General features: G+C 45.0%; 1 protein-coding gene across 4 annotated transcripts in view; it reads left to right on the forward strand.

Moving 5' to 3' along the window:
- The window catches only part of LOC147626558 (histone-lysine N-methyltransferase ATX3-like), a 105540-nt gene that overhangs the window by 76246 nt on the left and 5767 nt on the right, over window positions 1-23527 (forward strand). For all 4 annotated transcript variants that reach the window (XM_086816613.1, XM_086816614.1, XM_086816616.1 and 1 more), the window contains one exon: window positions 14401-14505. In XM_086816613.1, the coding sequence (XP_086672739.1) occupies window positions 14401-14505 (105 nt within the window). The remainder of the gene's footprint in view (window positions 1-14400; window positions 14506-23527) is intronic.

Consider the following 23527-nt stretch of genomic DNA (forward strand, 5'->3'; position numbering starts at 1 on the left):
TTTTCCAGCAAACAAATGCAATCTAGTTCAGCTTCATGGTAGTCCATTGGTGAAAGGTTCTAGAGTTCCAATCACTTCTGATCGCTTCAAAGAAATGACCATTTCCTTCAATACTCAATGTATTATCAGTGCTGTGAGAGGTGTAAAGCTCTTCTGCCTACTGGACTGTGGAGACTCATCTGTTGTGCACATGCATATGGCTCCAGGGACTGTGGCAATAGTTTTATAGTTTTTGTGGCCCTTGCATGGGAGCCATGGTTAGCCTTGAAGCCCGGGACATGTGATTCTGAGTATCATGATTCCTAGCTCTATGGCTGATTTGGCAGTAATGCCTTCATGATCTCGTCAGTGTTTTCATATTTGGGGGTGTGTGGTTCCTTGTGCAAATTGAACACTAGACGTAATCATTCTTGAAGTGCAGCCTGGTTGATTCTGGCCTTTAATGTTTTCCTTGTGGACAGCTTCATCTTCTCCTGCATCATGAAGATTAATTCTTTTGCGGCCTTAGCATTTGCATCATGTGAACCTCCTGACATTGCAAATGATTTTTTTACAATTGGATCTGGATGAGGTGGAAGGGGCTCTGTGGTTCATTGTGTGAATTGAACATCAGATGTAATCATGCTTTGGGGTTGCAACCTGCATTTTTCTGGAAGCCATCAAGCCAAATGTGCAAGATCAGTAATGTTACCTATCTGGTCAGTGCCCTCTAGTGACTTTCAGCTTGACATGAGGCCACACTACTTGGAAAGACTGCTGTGAATCCCCTTTGTCCAAAATCTGCACCTGTTGCCATTCAATAGGAATATTGGAATGAAGTCCTCTCAATGGCACCTTTAGCTGGATGGTCTTTCTGTTATTACTCAATGGCACCTCTAGCTAGATGGTCTTTTTCGGGTAAAAATCAAATGCTTATAGGGATACTCTCAAAGAATTTTATAGCTTGGGGTACACTTTCATTTTCTTGAATCCATTACTTTTGCTTTGAGAGTGCCGGCTATGAAGGCCTTTTAAGATGCTCAGCTTGGAATGCTTGTTTTATTAGTGTCTAGTTCAGTTTGACCTATAAGGACTCACGTGGGTCACATAACTTTGATATGTATTATGTCACATGAAAACCCCTTTTGTCCCTACGAGAAACGAAACGTTTTGAAACGAAACGAAACCCTCCCAACCGAAACACCATTTCGCCCAAATTTGCGGTTTTTTAAAAAAAAAATAATCTTTTCCTCTTCGTTTTGTTTCCGTTCACTTTCTTCATTTTCTTAAAAAGGCCCTAAAGAGGAAATGATGAAATAGAAATGGTTCTTGGAACTCTGTAACAGTTCCCAAATTTGACATCTAGGTCAATTTCACGCCTAATTCTTGAAATATTTGACTAGCTCTTCAATTTCGGACCTAATTTCACACCCAATTCTTGAAATTTCCTACAAGTGTTCTTCAATTTCTCACTCTCTTTCAATTCATAGATCCCAATTTCATACTTTAGTGTCAATTGGGCTTAATTTCACACCTAATTGTTGTTGAAATTTCCTACAATTTTTTTAATTTCCCACTTTCCCCAAATTTATAAATCCAATTTCATACTTTTAACCTAAATCACATCTAATTTCACACCCAATTCCTACGTTTCCAAAATTTCTCACTTTTTTTGATTTGATAAGTGTTACTTCGAAACCTCTTTGTTCCCGTCCATTGAGACAAAACGAAATGAAACGTGTTGACACGACGAAACAAACGAAACGTTTCTTGTGACTCTTTTTTTATGGTTTGTACATTGGCAAACATTAAGTACACTAATGTCACCTTTATGATGGGCATTGTGCATGTTGTAAGCCCTTGTCTAGGGAAAAGTAATCAAGGGCCATCTAGGATTTAGGTCAAGTCGGTGTTAAGTCAAGTGCCAGTCCTGCACACAAAATGCAACCCACAAAACCCAACCCACTTGCAAGATGTAAAGATGTAGAGGACAGTAGATACACTTTTTTTAGACTAAGGTCAATTGCCCGGATAACCAGTCAAGAGTCAATAGGTCATTTTTTATTATTCTATTATTTACGATCAACTCACCATAGGCTACATGTACAAGCTCACATGCCTCAAAACGAGGGGTAGAATTTATGGGGGAGGGTAGTCTGTCCGTGGGTGGCTGCTCTGAAAATCGCTTCCACAATTCTCGTAGGAAGCAGGGTGAAATACTGTGGGATGCCCAGTGGTCTGCTGCCGCCCCCGGGTGCCGTTTATCTCCTGCATCTAGATCCTGCAAGTTATCCTCATTGTGTAGTGGAAGAAAGGGGTGGTCGGGTCCTTTGGGGTTGAAAGGGTCTTGCTACTCCCACTCACGTGAGTCCACATCAATAGTCAGCTTTCCCAAAGCCAAAGCTGCCGAGAAATGTTGTGGCTGGGTCCGGGTCGATGTGCTACTGTTAAGCATGAAACCAAGAATGCTCACCGATGAAATGAACTACCATTGAACCTCTTTGGGGGAAAAGGTGAGTCGGCTCTGAGGACCCCAACTGAAAAGATGAGCGCTGGACCCCCATCTGAACCAAGGACTGCTGGGATATAGTGGCAAATGAAGGCTTCGAGTCACTAAGGGGGGGCTAGGATTTGGAAGGGGGGTGTGCCAGTGTGGGGGGATGGTTGAAGCGCCTATGTGGTGGCCACTAGGCAACTTGAAGAGGGGGTTCCAAAATAAGGGCCAAGGGAGTCTCTCCTCATCTGTAGTTGAAGGAATCTGGGAGAGGGCGGTCTTGAGGTGGCCCCAAGCTCTGATCAAGCGCGCTACAAAGCGGTCCTCGAAAGAGGAATGGAAACTAGCTGGGAATGAGCCTCCGTGAAGATCCATCGTCCAAGGGCCACCGACAGAGAGAGTGGGCTGAAATCCGTGCAAGAAGAAAAGCCTTCCAAGGCTCCTCGCTTGGCTAAAGGCCTCTCACAACCAACTTGCCCAACAGGGCTCTGCTATGAATAACTCAATCAATGATGCCAAGGCAGCCCTGATGATGAGGCTGGATAATCACCCTCTAGGCCACTTTGGCGCGCATAGGTTTGCAATCTGTCCCTGCCCATGGAAAGCTCCTAATTAGAGGCTGCACCTGTCCAAGGCCTGCCCGGGAGAATGCTCAACAAGACGTAATGTACCACTGACACCCAAAAGCTCTGAGGACATGCACCAATGGGTGGGACATGGATTGGACATAGTAGGAACATGTTTAATGACATTTTTGACAATATTTCTGGGTTTCAAAGAGGCTATCCGACCTGCATCCAACCAATACTCATAGCACCTATAAAAGGGTGGGTTGGGTCTTGATTATCCCCATATAATCATTGTGCAAAGAAACATCTCAGGCCCAGCCCTTTCAGAGTCTCCAAGTAGCCCAAGGGCATCCAAGGAGAGGCTAATGCAAGCGAGAAGGGTGCCTGCAGTCAGGTCAAGCTAGTGCATCATTTTCAATCCATCTGGACATTAACGCAAGCATCAGGTAGTTCAGCTGGCAGCCAAGAAATGGGGCAACCAGTCCAACAAGTCCCGGGCAGCCAAGATTCAGTCCAAGAAGTGGGATTCAAATTGCAGCAATAAAGAAAATACACCATCCAATGGTGGGGGCCCTTAAGTGGGGGACCCATTGTGTACTGTGCAAGCTCTTTATCTTGTGGATCCATGGCTCAAAACAGCTGGTATAATGACGAGTGCCGGGCGAAATCCATCCGTCTCTTGCAATAGCAATAGCTCGGGCAAATCATGAAGTGCACAATGCAACGGATTTTCCGATGCTTTTGTCAACGCAAGAAGTGCACCTCTCTAGTCAAACATGAGAATGCATTATACCAGCTCTTTATGAGTGCGGATAGTAAGGAGGTGTTACATATTTCTCTTGACCACCTCTCCAATGGTATGAGATGTTACAACACTTTATGAGTCAGTTATTGGAAGGGCAGGCATGTCATAGGAGTTTTCTAGCATGATTAGGGTAAAACATGAGGGATGCTCATAGGCGGGCCCATGGCAATTACGAGGAGAAGTCGACCAACAGCTTTTCAATGCTTGTTAGCAGTTGGCCAACACCTAGGAAGGTTCAAATCTGGTCAACCAGCACATAGGAAGGCTTTTATCCAGCCGGCCAACAGTTTCTGCTCTCCAAAATCAGATTACCAGCTCCCACTGGCCACTTGCAAAGCATGCGACCAGCCCTAACTCCACTTCACCTCCAGTAATAGAGCTTCTCTGCCAGAAATATCCAATCGTGTGCTTTTTAGGTCCAGAGGGAGGCGCCTACAAGCAAACAGCCCATAAACTATCCAGTGCCTGTCCTTTGGCAAACACATGTATTAAAATAGTCCTGCCTAGTGTGTACAACTTATAAGTTTGCCCGGTCACTTATAAGTGAATGTGGACCTGCATCAATAAATATTAGCACGTGAAAACATAAAGCCGTAAATTGATGTTTCAGGGACACTTACCACCTTTAAAACACATGTAGACCAGCGGTCAGTACAAAAACAAGTGTGCACATGTCACCATTTTGGGCATCTCCAAAATTCATGTGTGTGGAAGGGCTTTGGATGCCCAAAAGATCAAGAATGTACAAGCTTTGAGAATGGGGGATTATCTAGTACAGCGGACCAAGTATTCGTAGCATGATCCACGCACTCGAGACGGTTTCTTGGACACAGAAATGGGTTTTGGAGCTCAAGTGTTAAGCGGAAAGTATGTATGGCGAACTCTTGAGGATTTGGGGTAGATTGAGCAATGAAACAGGTTCTACATGGTGCTTACATGTATTCTCATGTGGTGGAACACAAAGAGATCATCTCCCAAATTTTAGGGAAAGTTGCTATTTTTGGCAATCTCCGATGGAATTTCCATTCATGTCATTACCTCCAGAATTCGATAGAGATCGAGTATTGCTAAGGTGCCGTTGTGAAATTAGCTATCATCCGGGATATTTTTAGAGCTGAAGATTGCAGAATTTTTGGCCTTTTGGATTTGGGACATGTGGTAGATAAGAGGATAAAAGTGAGACAAGTGTCCTCACACTTGTCAATTCAGTTCTACACATGGCATTGTAGCATTTTCTTGCTTATTTGAACATGAGAGAGTTATCTCTTGGGCGAGTTTGAGCTTCAAGTAGGTTTTTGGAGGCTGAAAACTCTGATTTTTCACCATTTCTCTTCGTTTCTAAGCCCACCATAGCCATATCCAGCTTGGGAAAGATGATTTTCACTTCTCTACACCATCTTGCACACCCTTGAAGGCTGTCTTTTCAGCAAAACAGTCCTAAAGCTTGCTGAAATTTCTGGTTTACAGGTTTTGGCGCTCATGGATGCGACATACAGGTTGTTACACAGGTTTATGAGCTCATGGATGAGCCAAATGGATTGGTTTGCAGGTTTATGAGTTCGTGGATGAGCCACATGGGCTGGTTTACATGTTTATGTGCTCGTGGAAGAGCCATATGGGTTGTCATACAAGTTTATGTGTGTATGGAAGAGCCATGTGGGCTGTTATACATGTTTGTGCGCCTATGGAAGGACATGTTGGATAGCCATATCGGATGAAGGATAGGCTTATGATTGTATATGGATAATCCGGCATCTCCCATGGGGAGAGTAAGGCCCTCAAAGCTTGTACATGTTATATTTCTCCTTGGATAATGAAATACTCCAAGGGGGTGATCGGCCCATTCTAAAAGAGACTGTGGGGGAGAGGGAGAGCTTCAAACCCTAGCAATCAAACACACACATAGAAGAGAGAGCAAGACACAAGAGAGAGATGGATGGCTGAATTTCCTTCTTTCTTCTTCTTCTCTACTCAACCAACCTAACATAAAGATAAGAGTACACACTATATGGGTGAGTACTCAGCTACTACAACATACAAGGGTCGGTCCATGATATGAACCCGACTAAATGAGCTGGCGCTATAACTATGCCAGTCTCTAGTAATCCAAAATGGATGTCACACAGCCTGTCATTCCACTGGCCGCATATCACTCATAATCTCACCAACCATGCCAGTGGTGTAGATGCAGAAGCTATCACCCAGGTGGGTCATCAATGTCCGCCGTAGCACTAGTTGAGCTCGATATCTCAACACTCCCCCTCGAGCTCAACTCCACACACTGCACTCCAAGTAAGCTCCTAAATCTGTGGAGCTTCTCTGTGCGCAATGCCTTCGTGAAGATGTCAGCCACTTGATCCTCTATGCTAACATATACTAGATCTACATCTCTTGCTAGAACCTTCTCCCTCACAAAGTGATAATGCACCTCAATGTGCTTTGTTTTAGCATGATATACTGGGTTATTGGCCAACTGTATGCTACTCATGTTGTCACAATATATGACAACTGCCCTATCCACGGGCTCTCCCATGTCACCAAGTAGCTTTTGAAACCAAGCTACCTCACGCACTGCCATAGCAGCACCCCTGTACTCTGCCTTTGTACTCGACAAGGCAACTGTTGGGGCTGCTTCTTACTGCTCCAACTCACAGCAGCACTCCCAAATGAGAACATAAAACCACTGGTAGATCTCTTGTCTGCAATACTACCAGCCCAATCAGCATCTGTGTACCCATGCAGCTGTATCTCTGTACCAGCCTCATAGAAAAGTCCATAATCAAGTGTGGACTTTATTTACCTGAGAATCCGTTTAGCTGCATCCAAGTGTGGCTTCCTAGGGGCATAAACTGACTCAGAAGTCCAACAGCATAGCTCAAGTCTGGCCTTGTAATGGTCATGTAGATCAAACTACCCACTATGCGCTTGTATGTAGTGAGGTTCTCCAACAGCTCACCTGTACCTGTGGAAAGCTTTGTGTTTTGCTCCAATGGCATTGAAATAGGCTTACATCGTGTCATACCATACTTGGACAACATGTCCAAGCCATACTGCCTTTGTAATAGCAAAATGCCATGAGATGATCTTACCACCTCTATGCCCAAGAAATACCGCAGCTCACCCAAATCATTCATCTCAAACTTTTCCTTCAAAAGTATCCTGACATCATGTATGTCTGCATCACTATCACCAGTGATAATCAAGTCATCCACATAGATGACTAATAGCATGATCCCTCTATCTGTCTTTTTCACATATAGTGAAAAATCTGCATTAGATATCTGAAATCCAATGGTAACAAGATACTCCCCGATCTTGTTTGACCATGCTCTTGTTTGACCATGCTCTGGGTGCCTGCTTCAAGGCATACAAGGCTTTGTGTAACCTTCCACAAAATCTGGGTGTGCATCCCTCTCATAACCTGGTGGCTGCATCATGTATACTTCTTCTTGCAAATCACCATGCAAGAAAGCATTCTTTACATCCATTTGATGTAAAGACTAACCCTTCGCTGCAGCCATAGCAATGACAGCTCTCACGGTTGCCATTCTTGCAACCGGGCTGAATGTCTCCTCATAGTCTATGCCATAAGTCTGCGCATAGCCCTTGGCAACCAATCTTGCCTTTACTTGCTCACTGAACCATCAGCATTGTGCTTGACTTTATACACCCACTTACATCCAATTGCCTTCTTCTCCTTAGGCAAAGGCACTAACTCCCATGTTGCATTTGCATCCAATGCTGCCATTTTCTCATCCATGGCATCTTCCCATTTCTTATTTCCAGTTACCTGCTCAAAGCAAGTGGGCTTAACCTCCTGTATTGCTTTTACCATGTGAGCATAATGATGGGCTGTATATCCATCATATCTCAAGCTGTCAACAGGGTATCTATCCCTCGTAGACCTGCGTACACCTGGATCACTGCCAAGTGTCCTCAAAACAGCCCTGGTTCTCCTTACACCAGGAGTAACCACATACGGAATGCCAAGCTCCTCATCAAGGCTCTGCTCAGAGCCACTAGAGTCACCATCCACATATGAGTGACTTGCTGACAGATCAGGCACAAAAGGTTGATCTACCTTTTCCTTCCCTTTCCGTGATACATGTGTACCTGCATCATTCCTCAACCTGCCTGACCATGGGCTAACATTGGATCCACTGCTTGAGGACTCCCCAGGTCCACTCAGCACCTGTGATTGATGCTCTACATGTGGTGCAGCATTTGCACTTCTTACATCTGCATCTTCTGTTGCCTTTACTACTGGTGCATACCTGCTACTCATCTCATCGAAGACAACATCTCTGCTTGCTCGCATCTCACGAGTGGTAGGGTTATAGTATCTATAATCTTTTTGCTCCATAGCATAACCAATGAAGATGCATTTCTCTGCCTTTGGATCCAACTTTGTTCTCACTTCATCATGAACATGTACATATGCAATACACCCAAACACTTTCAAGTGTGACACATCCGGTCTTATGCCTGTATACTTCTGTTCAGGAGTCATACCATGAAGAGCTGCAGTGAGTGTCCTGTTTATAATGTACATAGCAGTTGCTACTGCTTTTGCCCAAAAGTAATGTGGCATATTCTTTTCAGCCATCAAGACACGTGCCACTTCTGCAATGTGCCTGTTTTTCCTTTCTACAACACCATTTTGTTGCAGAGTGTACTTGCACGTAAACTGCCTCTTGATTCCCTGCTTTCTCGGGAAAACCTTGAACTCATTGGAGAAATATTCTCCCCCACCATCTGATCTTAGGTATTTTATTTGCATGCCTTTTTCCTTCTCGACCAAGGCTTTAAATCTCTGAAAGTAAGCAAACACCTCACTTTTCTCCTTAATGAAATAAACCCACACTTTCCTAGTGTGGTTATCAATGAATATAACATAGTACCTGCAACCTGTAATTATTGCAGTCTTGGTCGGTCCCCATACATCTGAATGTACGACATCCAATGCCTTGCACTGACATGCTTTTCATGTGGGAAAGCATGTTTGGCTTGCTTACCAAGTTGGCATGCTTCACATACCTTATGCATACCGTCAACCTTAAACTTTGGCAAACCTGCAACAATATTTTGGGCATGCATAGACTTCAGTTGCTGTACATTCACATGACTAATGCGCTTGTGCTATATGTCAATATCTGTAATGACACCTGTTCCATACGCAAACATGGCTGCCTTTATCTCAGGCATGTTCACATCCAAAGTAAACATCCTGCCATTTCTGTTATCCTTTGCAACCAAGCGACACTTATTTTTGAAGTCTTCCATAAAACATTCTTGAGGATTAAACCTCACTTGGAGACCCTGCTCAACCATCTGTCCAACAGAAACCAGGTTCTTTGTAATATTCGGAACATGAAGTACATCAGCCAAGTACTTCATTTTGCCATCCTGCATAGACAATGGCACTTTACCAACATGCGCAATGGGATGCGCAGTATCATCACCTATTTCTACATAACTTGGTTTTTCCATTTTCTGCATATCTCTAAACCACTCAGCATGACTAGTCATGTGGTAGAATCCACATACCATATATCTTGAGATCCTGACACATTCCCTGTTATGGAACTAAGCATGTGCTGCATCACAAATAGCTACTCACTTTTGTCATCACCTCCATGTTTGCTAGATGATGCATAGTTGCCTTGCTGCAACTTCCCACTTTTAATGTCATTTTGCTTTTTGTAGCAGTCCTTTGCCATGTGTCCTGGTTTGCCACAGTAATAGCACTCTATGCTATTTGCATTTTTATTTCTTTGCCAACCACCTCGGCCTCTTTGACTCCCCCTGCCTCTAGACTGGCCTCTTCCACCTGTGTATGATTGCTGCTGTGAATCATTGGACTGTTGTTGTACAGAATTCTGATTTTCTTGTCGGCCACTACCTTGGCCTCTACCTTTGCCTCTACTTGAATTAGAGTAGAAGGCCTGTTCCAATATGTTCTTACTTTGTGAAGAAGAATCCTCACCTAAAGCCTTTTCTTCTATGATCAGCATAGATATCAAGTTCCGAAAGTTGGGAATATTCTCTCTAACTGCAATGGAGGTCTTGAATGGCTTGTACTCTTTGCCAAGCCCATTCAGACAGACACTCACCAAATCATCATCCTCCACATTGATAGACCCAAGGGATTCAACAATGTCCTTGATCTTTAAGGCATATTCATTGATGGACATGCTTTTCTTTTCCACAGTATGCAACTCTTGCTTTAACTGCAACTTCCTTGCCTTTGTGTTAGTCTAGAACATCTGAACCAGATTGTGCTATGCAATTGCTGGAGTGTTTGCATCCTGTATGTGTCCTATCATAGTGTTTGTGACACTAATTGAAAGCCAGTACATGACTTTTCTTGCACCTTGGTTCCAATCCTTGAATGCCTTTATATCTGCAGGAGTGGCATTCTCCTCAGATAACTCTGGAGGCTCCTCATTGTCTCGTTCTACATAATCCCAAAATCCTTTACCCATTAGGAAATTGGTCATTCTGAACTTCTAGGCATGGAAGTTATTCTTATCCAGCTTCTGACTAACAATGTGATTAATTCTGTCAGACATGTTTTCCTGCAGCAATCAAATAACCTGCAAATAGACAACTTCTGTATGCAACCTGTAATACAGCAATATCTCCTGTAACTGATGCAGTAGCGGTACTTCAGCACAACCTGTGTGTCACCAAATGTGACTAGAGTACATGTACATACACCCAGTATCAACAATACATGTGCAAACCCTGTCTGCACTTTCAAAATGCATTGCTGCACTGCAATAACCAGATTTTGAGCAGAAACAGTTCTCTACCAGAACTTCCAGAAACTGCTGAAAATACCTTGCAGTGACGAAACGGGGCCCATAACGCGCCCAAAACGCGAATCTAGCCGAAAAAATTTAGTCTTATCGGATAGTATACCTGCCTTGTAGCTCCGCTCTCGTAAAGACAGCTCCTCAATCAGAGATGTGTAGCTCCTAGAGCTACTGAGGGGGTGTTGTACCTAAACCAAGAAGAAGAAAGAGATGATGGTGCTCTTACCCGTGTAGTACCGCTTCCTTCCTTGCTTGTTCTTGCCTCTTGCTTGCCTCCTTAGCTCTCACATAAACCAGGCTCTGATACCAAAAAGAGAATGTGGGGGAGAGGGAGAGATTCAAACCCTAGCAAGCAAACACACACACACACAAGAGAGAGCAAGACACCAGAGAGATGGATGGCTGAATTTTCTTCTTTCTTCTTCTTCTCTACTCAACCAACCTAACATAAAGATAAGAGTACACACTATATGGGTTAATACTCAACTACTACAACATACAAGGATTGGTCCATAATGTGAACCCGACTAAATGAGTTGGCGCTATAACTATGCCAGTCTCTAGTAATCCAAAATGGCTGTCACACAGCCTGTCATCCCACTGGCCGCATATCACTCATAATCTCACTAACCATGCCAGTGGTGTAGATGCGGAAGCTATCACCTAGGCGGGTCATCAATGTCCGCCGTAGCACTAGTTGAGCTCGATATCTCAACATTGTGGCCTCTATGTGGTGTTATATGTGTAACTTTTATTTTCAGCTTTGTGGATTGTTTAATGGCTGTGATTAAATGCCAAAATGTTTAATTGTGCTCATTGTCAAAGTGATGCATACCCACTCCCGCACTTTCCAGGCGAGTTACATTGGTATTAGAGCATAAGGCTTTCTCTCATTCTTATGTGAGAACGATCTTATTAAGGTGCATACTATGGCCATTGGTAGGATTATACATAGCAGTACCAAGCATAATTGGAAATGAAAATTATGGTTTCTTGGAGTCTGTGAGGAGGCGTCTATCTTCTATCTTTGTATTATGGAAGCTGCTTCTCAAGCTCAAAGCAAGCTATAATGGAGTTCTGTTTGTCTCATGGCTTCATGATGTTTTCAGCAAAGAGGAAGAGCTAAGTATTCTTTGAGTTTACAAAGCGATTACTTTTTGATTCTTCATGGTTTATGTGCTTTGAACACCTAACCCTTGTGTGTAAATGCAAGGAGAAGTGTTGTATGTTTTTCTTCAATGTGTTTCAGGAAAAAAAAAATTCATTTAAGAAGCCTAGAATTTAGAGGTCATCTCTATTGTGAGCATGATGCTCAAGGACTGCAATATATATATATATATATATATATATATATATATAACGATGGTCATCTTTGGCATTCTTCAGTTTGATGGCTTTATGGACTTATGGCTCCCTTTATTGGGATTGATTATGCTTTTGGCTCCCTTTATTTGGGATGCTTTGGACTTATAAAACTCATGGTTATCTCATGGATCAAGGATTTCTATTGGCGGCCGAAATGCCTGTAAAACTATTGGTAGCTGAAATGCCTATAAACTATGTGTGGCAGAAATGTTTATGGAGCACCAGGATATCTATGCCCGTGAGTGATTCTTATTTTATGTTACACACTTGAGCCCACCTCTCCTTCAAGGTGTGTGGTCAAAGTACCAACACGGAGTGCAAGTGGTAGAGTGGACATGACGCTTGGTTGACAGGGGACTTATGTCTATACCAAGGGTCATGTGGAGTGACACCTTGTTGGGAGGGAACTTATGTTTACGCCAAGGGTCATGTGGATTGACACCTTGTTGGCAGGGGACTATGTCTACGCCAAGTGTCAGTGAGCTGGAATCTGGTATGCTAGGGACTTGATGTCTGCGCTCAGATACAATGGACGTTCTACATCCGCGTGCATGGTAAACGGTCTTCTATTTCTCGGCATGGACTATGCATGTGTAAGCATGAAAGCCAGTGGAGAGTGGCATGCATTTGACGTGACATTGGGGATTGGGGAACGAGTAACTGCTTCTTGGAGTTAGATTCGACTTGGAGTATGGACGGAGAGACATGATTATGATATCTCGACTTATGGGATTGTTTTATCTCGCTCATTTATTTTGGGACATGATTATGGTATCTTGACTTATGGGACTGTTTTGTCTCGTCCATTTATTTTGGGACATGATTATGGTATCTTGACTTATGGGACTGTTTTGTCTTGCCCATTTATTTGGGACATGGATTCGTTAGTCATATTCGATTTTTGAGACTGTCTTGTCTCGCCCACTTGATGGGACGTGATTATATCTTGATATAGGTTTTGAAGCTTTAAAGTTGAGGACAACTTTTAAGAAGGTGGGGGGAACCAAGTGTTCGTAGCATGGTCTAGGCACTCGAGACGGTTTCTTGGACACAGAAATGGGTTTTGAAGCTCAAGTGTTGAGCGGAAAGTATGTATGGGCGAACTCTTGAGGATTTGGGGGAGATCGAGCAATGAAATAGGTTTGTACATGGTGCTTATATGTATTTCTCATGTGGTGGAACACAGAGAGATCATCTCCCAAATTTTAGGGAAAGTTGCAATCTCCAATGGAGTTTCCATTCGCGTCATTATCTCCGGAATTCGGCATGGATTTGGGACATGTGGCAGATAAGTGACCTGATTTATTAAGCATATATAATGCGTCTTCTTGCTGTGCTGGCTGGCTGCCTTGGGTATGCTGTCCAGGCTGCCTAGGCTTGGCCGCCTTGCTAGATTGGCTGTCCATGAGCTAGCCGGTTGGCTGCCCAGGCCATAGAGTTGGCCGACTGGCTGGCCAAGCCACAAGGACTGGCCGACTGGTTGGCCAAGCCACAAGGGTTGGGCGCCTTGCTGCCTCGGTCCTTCTAGGCCTGACGACAGCATGCTAGCCATACTTGGCTGTTGGGCATTGGCCATGGGCCTCTTGGCCCCTAGGGTGGCCTACAAGGCCTACCCTCTTCTTAGGCAAGGGTATCAAACCCTCTTTTGGGGCTTTCTTGATGTGAAGACCCAAAAGAAACTTTCACTTAACCAGCCATGTGAATCACCTCTAAACAGTCTATGATAACCTCGGCAAGATATATATACCAAAAGAAGACTTAAAAATAAACTCAATTACAAAGAAGCAAGAGGATGTGGCATGGAGGATTCGAAGCTCCAAGGCCTGAACTCTGTCCCCTACACCAAGGTCCCTTGTGTTTGCGCTGCTGCTTTTCATCACCTCCAGGCTTGCAGCTACAAAGAGACAAGACTACTGTGGCCCATGGCTTCGCTTCTGCCTTCTGCTCTGTTTTGCCTCCCTGTATTTCCCTCTGTGTTGCTGCAGTCCATTTGTGTAGCCGTTAGTCTGTTCCCTCTACCTTTCCTATTGAATGCAGCAATCCTCCTGCAGAAATAAAAACTATGGTGCATGCTATCTAGTAGTCATTTTCATCAATATTTAGGTAACAAAATCAATTAAGAATCTAAACATAAATGAAAATGAGTGGACATATGGAAGGCCGTTATGAAGATAATTTTTAATCATATTGTATTATTCATAATTGCTAGACCTAAGGAAGGCTGTCATGATTTCTTAAATCACCTTTCTTAAAAAAAAGTCTTAGGCTGGATCTGGAAAATGCAGATTGTTCTTTTTTTCTTTAACTGACTCTCAATATGTATATCTTAAATTTACATTTTTTTTGCTCCTCGAAACTGTGTTGTTGAAGGTTTGTGCAGTGTGCAAGCAAACACATGGAGCCTGCATTAGGTGCGAGGAATGCACTACCACTTATCATGTCACGTGTGCATCCAGAGCAGGCTACCATATGGAGGTATTCTTTTTGTCTAACTGTGCCAAATTATTTTAGATGTGAGGCTTGGCATTATGGAAACATGCTGTAATGTGTGTGTGTAAGAAAGAAAGATATATTAATGTCTCCTAAAGGCCGAAATGGCCCATGAGACCAAATCAACGTACAACTGATGATGATGATGTCTCATCATAACAAATCTGAAAGAAAGAATGAAAATAGTAACATCCTAAGAGAGCTAAGAGCTGAAAGCTGAACCGCTGAATTGTCGCGGTAAACTCCTCCGGTGGCGGGCAATGATGGCTTGAATCTGCCGATTGTGAGGGAGTCGTGGACGCGATCCTCGTGGTTGTGGGCATCTCGCTCTACAGATGGCAATGGCTCTGTCCAGGGTGACTCCTCTGGAGGGTGGTTTGCCAGGTAGGCCTGTAGATGGGGGAGTAGAGGCTGTGAGGTTACAGTGGTGGCTCTGAAAAAAATCTGTGAGGGCTCTTTGTCTAGGCGGCTCTAGTCCCACTGCCCTCCTGTCCCACAATAGGCTCTCTCTGTGGTGTCTTAAGCTCAAGTATGAAGAGCCCTGAGCACCTTTGGTCCTCAAAGTCCATGATCCGACGCAAAGGTCCAAAGCCTTCACGGAACAGGCAGTGGTACCTTCCTCGGATCTCATAGTAGACAGTACAATGACATATATAGTGTTCCTCCGACTCCACCTCGTAATGGCAAAGCTGGCATATGCGGTCCTCTAGTGATCACAATACCATAGCAAATGAGGCATTGTCTCATCACATAGCATGCAACGGTGACATCTTGCCTTAGCAATGTGCCTCTTTTCCCCAAGAATACACCGACATGTAGAACTCCCACAACGCATCTCCAAAGGAACACTCTTTCTTTCAGTGGTGGCAAGCCATTTTTCCATATGCTCCTCAAACAACCACCCCAACATCTATCTGTTTTGTGCATTGTCCAAAGTGCATTAGCATGATCCGCGATCCAAGGAGCAAGCAATTTGATATAGACCCTTTTAGCTGTTAGTTCATGTAACCTTGGTGGAGTGACCTGCCAGTTCTTCAAACGCTCCTCATGATTCAGTGGAGGCACTGGCTGAAGAGGGTGTAAGAGGGTGCATATGAGATGCCATAAAGGCCTATAGTGCATGCCTAAACCAAACCTCCGGCGTGCTGCTGGGAAGGAGATAACATAGCCTTCATCATTGACTACATCCGCCACGAAATGTACACCCTTTTGTGACAAGGAGAAAGCTTTCTGTGGCTCAAGAAGGTCTAACGGAGCACAAAACAGCCTACTCCAATGTATGCTTTCCAGCTGCATGGTGTTTCCAACCGCGGGTGATCTTCCATGCCATTCTAGTTTCTCTGTCAGTAATTTCTAGTCCATAAGTAGCCTAGAGCTGTAGGGGCAGCCTGGGATTTTTCCTCTAAAGTGCCCAAAAACCACCTCCCAGTAATCTGTGGTCCATGCACCAAATGTGGCGGACTTCAAAGTGGTCCACATGGCTGCTAACATATGTGCCCTGGCTGTTTTTGAGCTGCAAAATCAGTGAGCAAAGTGGCTTTCCTTGCAATAACATGAATATGAAGGTCAAGAATGTTGACGCCCCCATGATTTCTTGGTGTACATAGCTTGTCCTTTTGCAGCAATCTGTGGCCTTCAGTATTGTGTTTAGTTTTCCAAAGTATCTCCAGAATGGTAGACATGTACTCATGCTTCTTTAGCCAAGCAAGCAGCGGCAAGAACTGTATATATGCAATAAAAATGGACTGCACAATATGGAATCTAACATGTAAGGGCCATGTGGCCAACTTCCAGTACTGCAATTTAGCATTTATTCTTTGCAAAACCCAATTAGCCTGGAGTTTGAACGACGTGTGCCATGTAAGTGGGTAACCCAAATGTCTAACTAGTTGATTCGAAGGAACAAGAGCCCCTGGCCACAAGACACTGTGCAAGCTTGTGGCTTGAGATTTATGGAAATTAATTCGCAGTTCTGTAGTTGTACCAAACATATCCGAGGCATCCATTACAATGTGGCGATCACAAGGATCATCTCGTGGCATGAAGAAGGAATCATCTCCATAAGCCTGTGCCACAAAATGCTTGCCAGATGGCAATTGAAGACCACGAAGTGCACACGAGTCAGAGAGTTCACCATCAAGAATACATGATGCCTCACTGCCTTGATACAACCAAAACACAAGATTGGACATCTTTATTCCGAACCACATCTTGCACATGGTCTTCGCAATAAAATCCCATTGCATTGTGTCCAAGGCCTTCTCTATGTCCACTTGCAAAATAAACACATCTTGTTTTGTATATTTTGCATATTCAACCCCAATGTAGGCATTTGCAATGTTATCCATTATATGTCTACCCGGGACAAAACCATATTGCGCCTTGTGTAAGCTTGCATAAAGCACCCCTTTTACCGACCAACATTTTGGTGACCAATTTGTATATGACGGGCATTAGGGTTACTGGCCACCAATCAGCGAAGGTCTCATGCAGGCTTTTTTTTGGGAGAAGTTTTACAAGCCCTTCTTTCCATGATTTGGGCATTTTCCAAGTACGCCAAGCATCATTTATCATAAAGAGCAACGCATGTTTGAGGTCATCCCAGAAGTGCAAGAAGAATTCTACAGTTAAACCATCCCAACCTAGAGATTTCCAAGTGCCCAATTGTTTTATTACCTCTTGCAATTCTTCCTCCGTGTGAAACATTGTTACATAGAGAGTGCCTCTTCCTGTGATACTATGCGTGAAACTTGAGAGAGTAACTGATCCTTGGCTGCCTGAACTTGTGCATTTGCAGGACTTGTAGTGGCAAAGACATGCACATAGTGGGACACACATTCATCAGCCAATTGTTGTTTGGAACATGTCCGAGTTTGCATCGAGGTCTTGACGCGTTTAATGGTGTCTTTTTGCTATTCAAAGTGTAAGCTTTTGAAGAAATCCTTTGAAGAGCATCCCTTATCCTTGAATGGCTGTTGCTTGGCTTTGAGTTGCCATTTTTCTAGCTTACGCCTGTCGTTTCAGCAAGAACATGTTTTGCATTGTATAAATCCTCCTCTTCGGACACCGAAAGATTCCTCATGTAAGCATGTCTGCCAGAGCCTAACAAGTTGCTTTTGCATTATGGACCCTCTATTTTTTTCATGCATATACCAGTGACCATAGTCTCTAATGATGAGTTGGATCCTTTGAACAAAATGATACCAGGCCACATCCGTACTCTCCAGCATTTGCAACTTTAGCGGTGTAATCACCTCTTTGAACAAGTTATGGAAAATGTCATGCGAGAGGTAACAATTATTGATTAGAAGCGGACGACGGTGGTATAGAGGACGATCATCTAATTGTAGTCCGAAGTATAGCCCTATCCACATTGGTACATGATCAGGTAACACTTGTGACGGATTGACCCAAATTTTGTATACGAAATCATCATACTGATCCGCATGTAATAAATACCATCTAAGGTGGGCTCTATATTGAGAAAAATCCCTGTGGTGGAAAGTGAAGCCAAACACCCCAGGGCACATGTGAGTCCACAAATCAACAGCATGTAAACCGTCTATCATTGCATTCCAATGGAACCTCTCAGAAGCTAGCATATGCGAATGTCCAGATGAGTTATCCCCTTGCTGAGGGGCATTGTTAAAATCCCCACACAAGAAAGCATTATGTAGCCAAGGGTAGTCACAAATCTCCGCCCATAACGTTGCTCTCTTGGCCAAAGCGGTTGGCGCATAAAGAGCTGCAAACTCATACATCTTAGCATCTATCAGACATTGAACTACCAACCAGCGACCATCCGGGTCATTATGTGCTAAAACCGGTTGTAACTCATGTCTAACCAACAAGGCAACTCTTGAATAGGCACCTAGGACTGCATAAAAGATGCCATAACTCGCAAAGTGCCCTCCTAGATAGACTGTCAGGGCATCTTCGCACGCGATTCCCGCGAGCTCAATTTGGGAAGACGTTCTGGCTTTTCGCTTGGATTCCACAACGATATACCATCTGATTTCTATTTTGCCATATTGTCCACAGTGCCCAAAAAGTAGTCCACATGAAGAATATCCCGAAGTTGCATTTTGGACACATTCCTCTGGATCAATACTCCTACTTCCGACGCTTGTTGAGACAGTCTCTACATGACTGCCGAAACTTGCAACAAATAGACGACCAGCATAACATGGCCTTCTTTGATTGCTTCTAGCCATTCTAATCTCTGGCCCCTATATAGGGGCCTCAGTTGTATCATGATGTTTTGTTTGTGGGTTTTCACCTCGCAATAAGGTTTTCCACTGGTAATATAAGAATTACTAAAAAAAGTAAGTGTGTGTGTGTATATGTGTGGGTATTCATACAGAAGGAGCCAGATTGCTCATTTCTTTTGTTATTTTTACATGGTGGTCTCCCCACCAATTAGTGGAGATTGGTTTTCAGTGTAGCACGTACCTGCCCGGGATGTGCGGCAGATTTTGAAACTGTACAACATTGTTTATGGGGATGCAGCATTGCATAGCATATTTGGGGTTCTATAGCCCAACTTATGGGCAAATTGAGTGGCCGAGCCATGCATGTGACTTGGGGGGCAGTTGCTTGGCTTTCCCAGTTTGGTATGCAGCTTTTCTACGAGGGCAGTGATATAGACTCTGCTATTTTCATTCGTAGAGGTATTGCCTAGCATGGTTTATTGCACATCCCTCACTCTGATTATACCACCCCTATACAGAGGATTGACACCAGTTGAGAGATTGTTACTAGTATTACAGTGCATTAGTACCATGTGGGGTGGTATCATCCATACTCTCATGGCTACTTGGGCTCGTATTCAGGGGTCCTCTCGTTCCGTGCAGGCAAAGCGCGTTGTATTTATGCCAGAGTGGGACCATGGCATTTTCTTTTCCTCTAGTCCCACAGGTCTCTCATGGCATCATGATGCTCCTCAGTGGTTGAAATCACCTTACATATTGGGGTGATTCTATTCTATTCTGGCTTATAGTCGTGATTGTTGTATGTTTTTTTCATACTTAATAGAAGTCTCTTTCTTGAAAAGAAGAAGAAAAAAGAATGATCCGGCTGAGCTCCTATCTAGTAAGGTTGAGGTGGGCCATCAATACTATACTCAAATGCGTTAGTCTATTCATACCAGCGCCTCTAGAAGAATCCATCCAATAGTCTAGAAAGAAAGAAAGAAAGATTTGGCGTCTGAACCATGTTTGCTAGAGGATGTCCATTCGAATGATACAGTTGAGCTCCTGTCTAGTAAGGTTGAGGTGGGAGGGCCATCAATGTTATGTTCAAAATGCAGTAGTATAGGTACGAACCGCGAGCTCCCCAAACCCTGTTTCGCTCCCTTCCACCTCTGATCCTTCCTCCGCCTCTGTTCCTTTGCCTTCGCTTCCTTCCTCCATCGCTGCGCCCCTCTTTCCTCTTTCATCTCTTTCCTCCTTCGCTGCCTGAATCGCTCCCCTCCGCCTCCGCCTCTTTTCCTCTGCCTTCACTTCCTTCCTCCTTTGCTGCCCCCTCCATCGTTTCCCTCCTCCTTCGCTGCGCCCATCCGCTTCTCTCCCTGCTTCGCCCCCCTTCCTCCTACGCCTCCCCTCCTTGCCTTTGCCCGCCCTATTTCGCCTTTCCCTCCTCTCTGTCCGCCCCTGCCCTTGCCCGCCCTTCTCTTCCCTCTGCGCAGCACTGGTGTGCTGCCCGTCCCCTGCCCCTGTTCGCCCTTTCCTCTCTTTTTTTTTTTTAATTTGGTTTTTTGTTTTTTTTGCTTTTCCCTTTTCCACCCTCCTTTCCTTTCCTCCGCCTCATCGCCTCCCGCTTGGTTCGGATTGCTCCTCATCCGGGTTCAAGTTGGCCTTTTTCCTCGATTAGCATCATGGCTAATCATTCTCCCTCGGCCGGGCGAACCATTGTATTTTCCGAAGCCGAGCTCGCGGTCCTCTACGCCGAAATAGAAAAAGACTCCAAAATGGCCCTCATTGTCAGAATCTTTGGATCTCACCCGTCCCGTCTCTAGGCTCGGGATTGGGTCCTGGCGGCTCTGCCCTCCGACCTCGCTCTACACTTTCAAGATGTGAGGCTGCTTGGAAGAGGTTTCTTCCAAGTGGATTTTGATTCTGAGGACGCAGTCTCAGAGGTTTTGAAGGGCAACCCTTTGCCATTGGGCCCAAGGAAGATATTATTTCTTCCCTACTCCAGCTATTTTGACCCTTTTGAGGAAGACCGGAATCGTTTCCCGATTACTCTCAGATTCCCAGGTCTTCCTCGCGCATATTGGCCTATGTTAGAGGCCATCGGGTCTGCCTTTGGGCTTGTTCTTCAAGTGCCCCCCCTTCATGCCTTGCCGACATCTTCTGCCCAGGTGGTCACTGCGTCGGCGGATGCTGTCCCCAGGGTCATGGTTCTTGCCCATGACATTGAGCTCTTTGAGGACTATGTTTTGCTTCCGGGTCCTTGTGGCCCTTTGAAGCAATGTATGGAGATTGCAGGTAAACCCGATTAGTGTCGGGTTTGTCACCAGCAGGGTCACTTTGCTCGAGATTGTCCTCGGGCTCGAGGTCGCAGGAAAGCGGGCCTCTCAGGCGCCACCTCCCTTGGTTCCTTCTCGTCCTTTTGTCCGCTAGGTTGGCGAGGTGTCTCTCACGCCCGCCCCCCTGGTGCGATTGATGGGAAGGCTTCCTCGGTTCATGTACAGATAGATGATGTTTCTGGTCAGAGGGATGTGTCAGCTGAGGCATCTTTGCAGAGAGATGATATCTCAGATCAGGATGACTTTGTGGAGTCCTCTCTACTTGGAGGGGGCGATATGCAGGATGTTCAGCACAGTGGGGATCATATATTTGAAGGATTTTCAGCATGATGCCATTGCCCTTGATGCCCCGCAGGGCGAACAGGTTTCTCGTACATATGCAGGCACAGTGCAGGCCCTCGGACAAGGGCATGTCAGTGGACTTTGCCCCGTGGATTTTCCCGTCCTCCAGCATTATGAGAGGCGTCCTCAGGCTGCCCATTGTCTTCTTAGATCAGGGGTCAAACCCTCTTCTCTTCCATGAGAATCGTCTCATGGAATGTTCAGGGCCTTGGAGGGCTTCCCACCCGTGGTAGGAAGCGCCTTCTGAAGGACCAGCTTCACCCTGCTATTACAGGAGGGCCTATGGATGTGCTTTTGTTGTAGGAACACAAATTGGATAGATCTCAGTGTGGCAAAACTGGTAAGATGCTTTCTGGCCACACCTTCTGGTCCTCGGCAGTTGGGACTAGAGGGGGTGTTTGTATTTCAGTGGCAGCATCTATTATACCTCATGTTATTGGGCACGGTGTTATCATCCCTGCTAGAGGGCAGTGGATCTTGATCATGCATGAGGGTCAGAAATTGGGAATCTTGAATATCTATGCACCTAACGTGAGAGGTGAAAGGGTGGCCTTTTGGGACACCATTACAAATGTCATTCCCCAAGTTGATCATTGGATAGTGGGAGGAGATTTTAATATGGTTGAGCAACCTTCTGACAAGAAGGGTGGACGCGAAGGGGGTTTACACCCTTTGGAGCGAGCCTCATGGGAGAGGTTCACGCTTTTCTTTTTGGCAGGGATTGCTGGATTGAGGATGACTTCCAGAGAAGGCCAAATTCCTTATCTTTCTCTTGGCACAACCGTAGGAGCGGGGATGAGAGCATCTTTGCACGTGTGGACAGGTTTTATGTGGATGATAGGTCCTTGGACAGAGGAGGCACCATTGCTATTATGCCTGGCGCCACCAAATCCGATCATCGCCCCGTCGTTTTGTGTCTCAGGGAGCCTGGGGCTCGCTCGGCCTCTCCCCGTATCCGTATCCCTGACTCTCTTTATCTAGGTGCTGACATCTCCCTTGAGATCAGAGAGTTATGGAGATCTTGTGACGGTCCTGATCCTTGTCATAATAGTGCGCTAGCTCTTGAGAGGACGAGCCATCATTATCATAGCATTGCCTTGTCTAAGAAGAAGGAGGCTCTGGACAAGGAGAGAGCTATTAGGCATAGGATTGCTGCTCTTCAGAGGGAACATGAAAAGCATCCACATGCGACTTCGATTACAGACCTCTTGACCACAGTTAGAGGAGAGTTGCAGTTGGCCATGGACAGGAGGGCTGAGTTCGACTTTCATGCGAACGAGGCCTTTTGGACTCTGATGGGTGGCAGATGCAACAAAGAGTTTTTCCAGCACACAGGCCTTCCCATAGCAGGGATTCTGTGAGGTACTTGGAGGATTCACAGGGTGAGGTTCAGATTGAGCCTGATAAGGTGAGGGGTATTGCTTCAGAATTTTATCGGTCTTTGTTGACTGTAGAGGTGCCCTCCCCTCAGAGAGATGTGGCACGTTAGAAAGTTTGGGAGTGCATGCCCAGGCTCATTTCAGATGCTGTGTGTTCTTCCCTGGATGCCCCTTTCTCGAAGGATGAATTCCTTCACACACTGCATGCTCTTTCTAGTGGTTCATGCCCAGGGGATGATGGTCTTTCTCCCGCCTTCTTTATTCTTTTTTGGGATCATATTGGAGATGATATCACTGTTGCCCTTCAGGAAATGTGGTTGTCGGGTATGATGCCTCCATACCTCACGGAGGGGCTGATTCACCTTATCCCCAAGAGTGGGGACAAGACTGACATCAAGCAATGGAGGCCCATCGCCCTCCTTGGATCTGCATATAAAATCTTAGCTAAAGCGTTGAGTATAAGGTTGCAGCCGATTCTCCAAAGGACTATCCATGATACCCAGAATGGGTTCCTCCAAGGAAGGAGTATATTTGATAACATCTTTTCTTTCTGGGAAGCTGTCGAGTGGGCAAAGTCTAGTCAGCAGCCTCTTGCCATTCTTTTGCTTGATTTTGAAAAAGCTTATGATAGAGTGGATTGGGATTTTTTGGAGGGCACTATGGCATACATGGGGTTTTCCCAAAACTGGATCAGAGGTGTGTCTTGCCTATACAGGGAGGCTCATAGCACTGTTTTAGCCTGTGGGGGACGCGGTGA

The sequence above is a fragment of the Cibotium barometz genome, chromosome 22 (genome assembly GCF_041138505.1).
Source record: "Cibotium barometz isolate CiBa-2024 chromosome 22, ASM4113850v1, whole genome shotgun sequence".
In the NCBI taxonomy this organism is placed as follows: domain Eukaryota; kingdom Viridiplantae; phylum Streptophyta; class Polypodiopsida; order Cyatheales; family Cibotiaceae; genus Cibotium; species Cibotium barometz.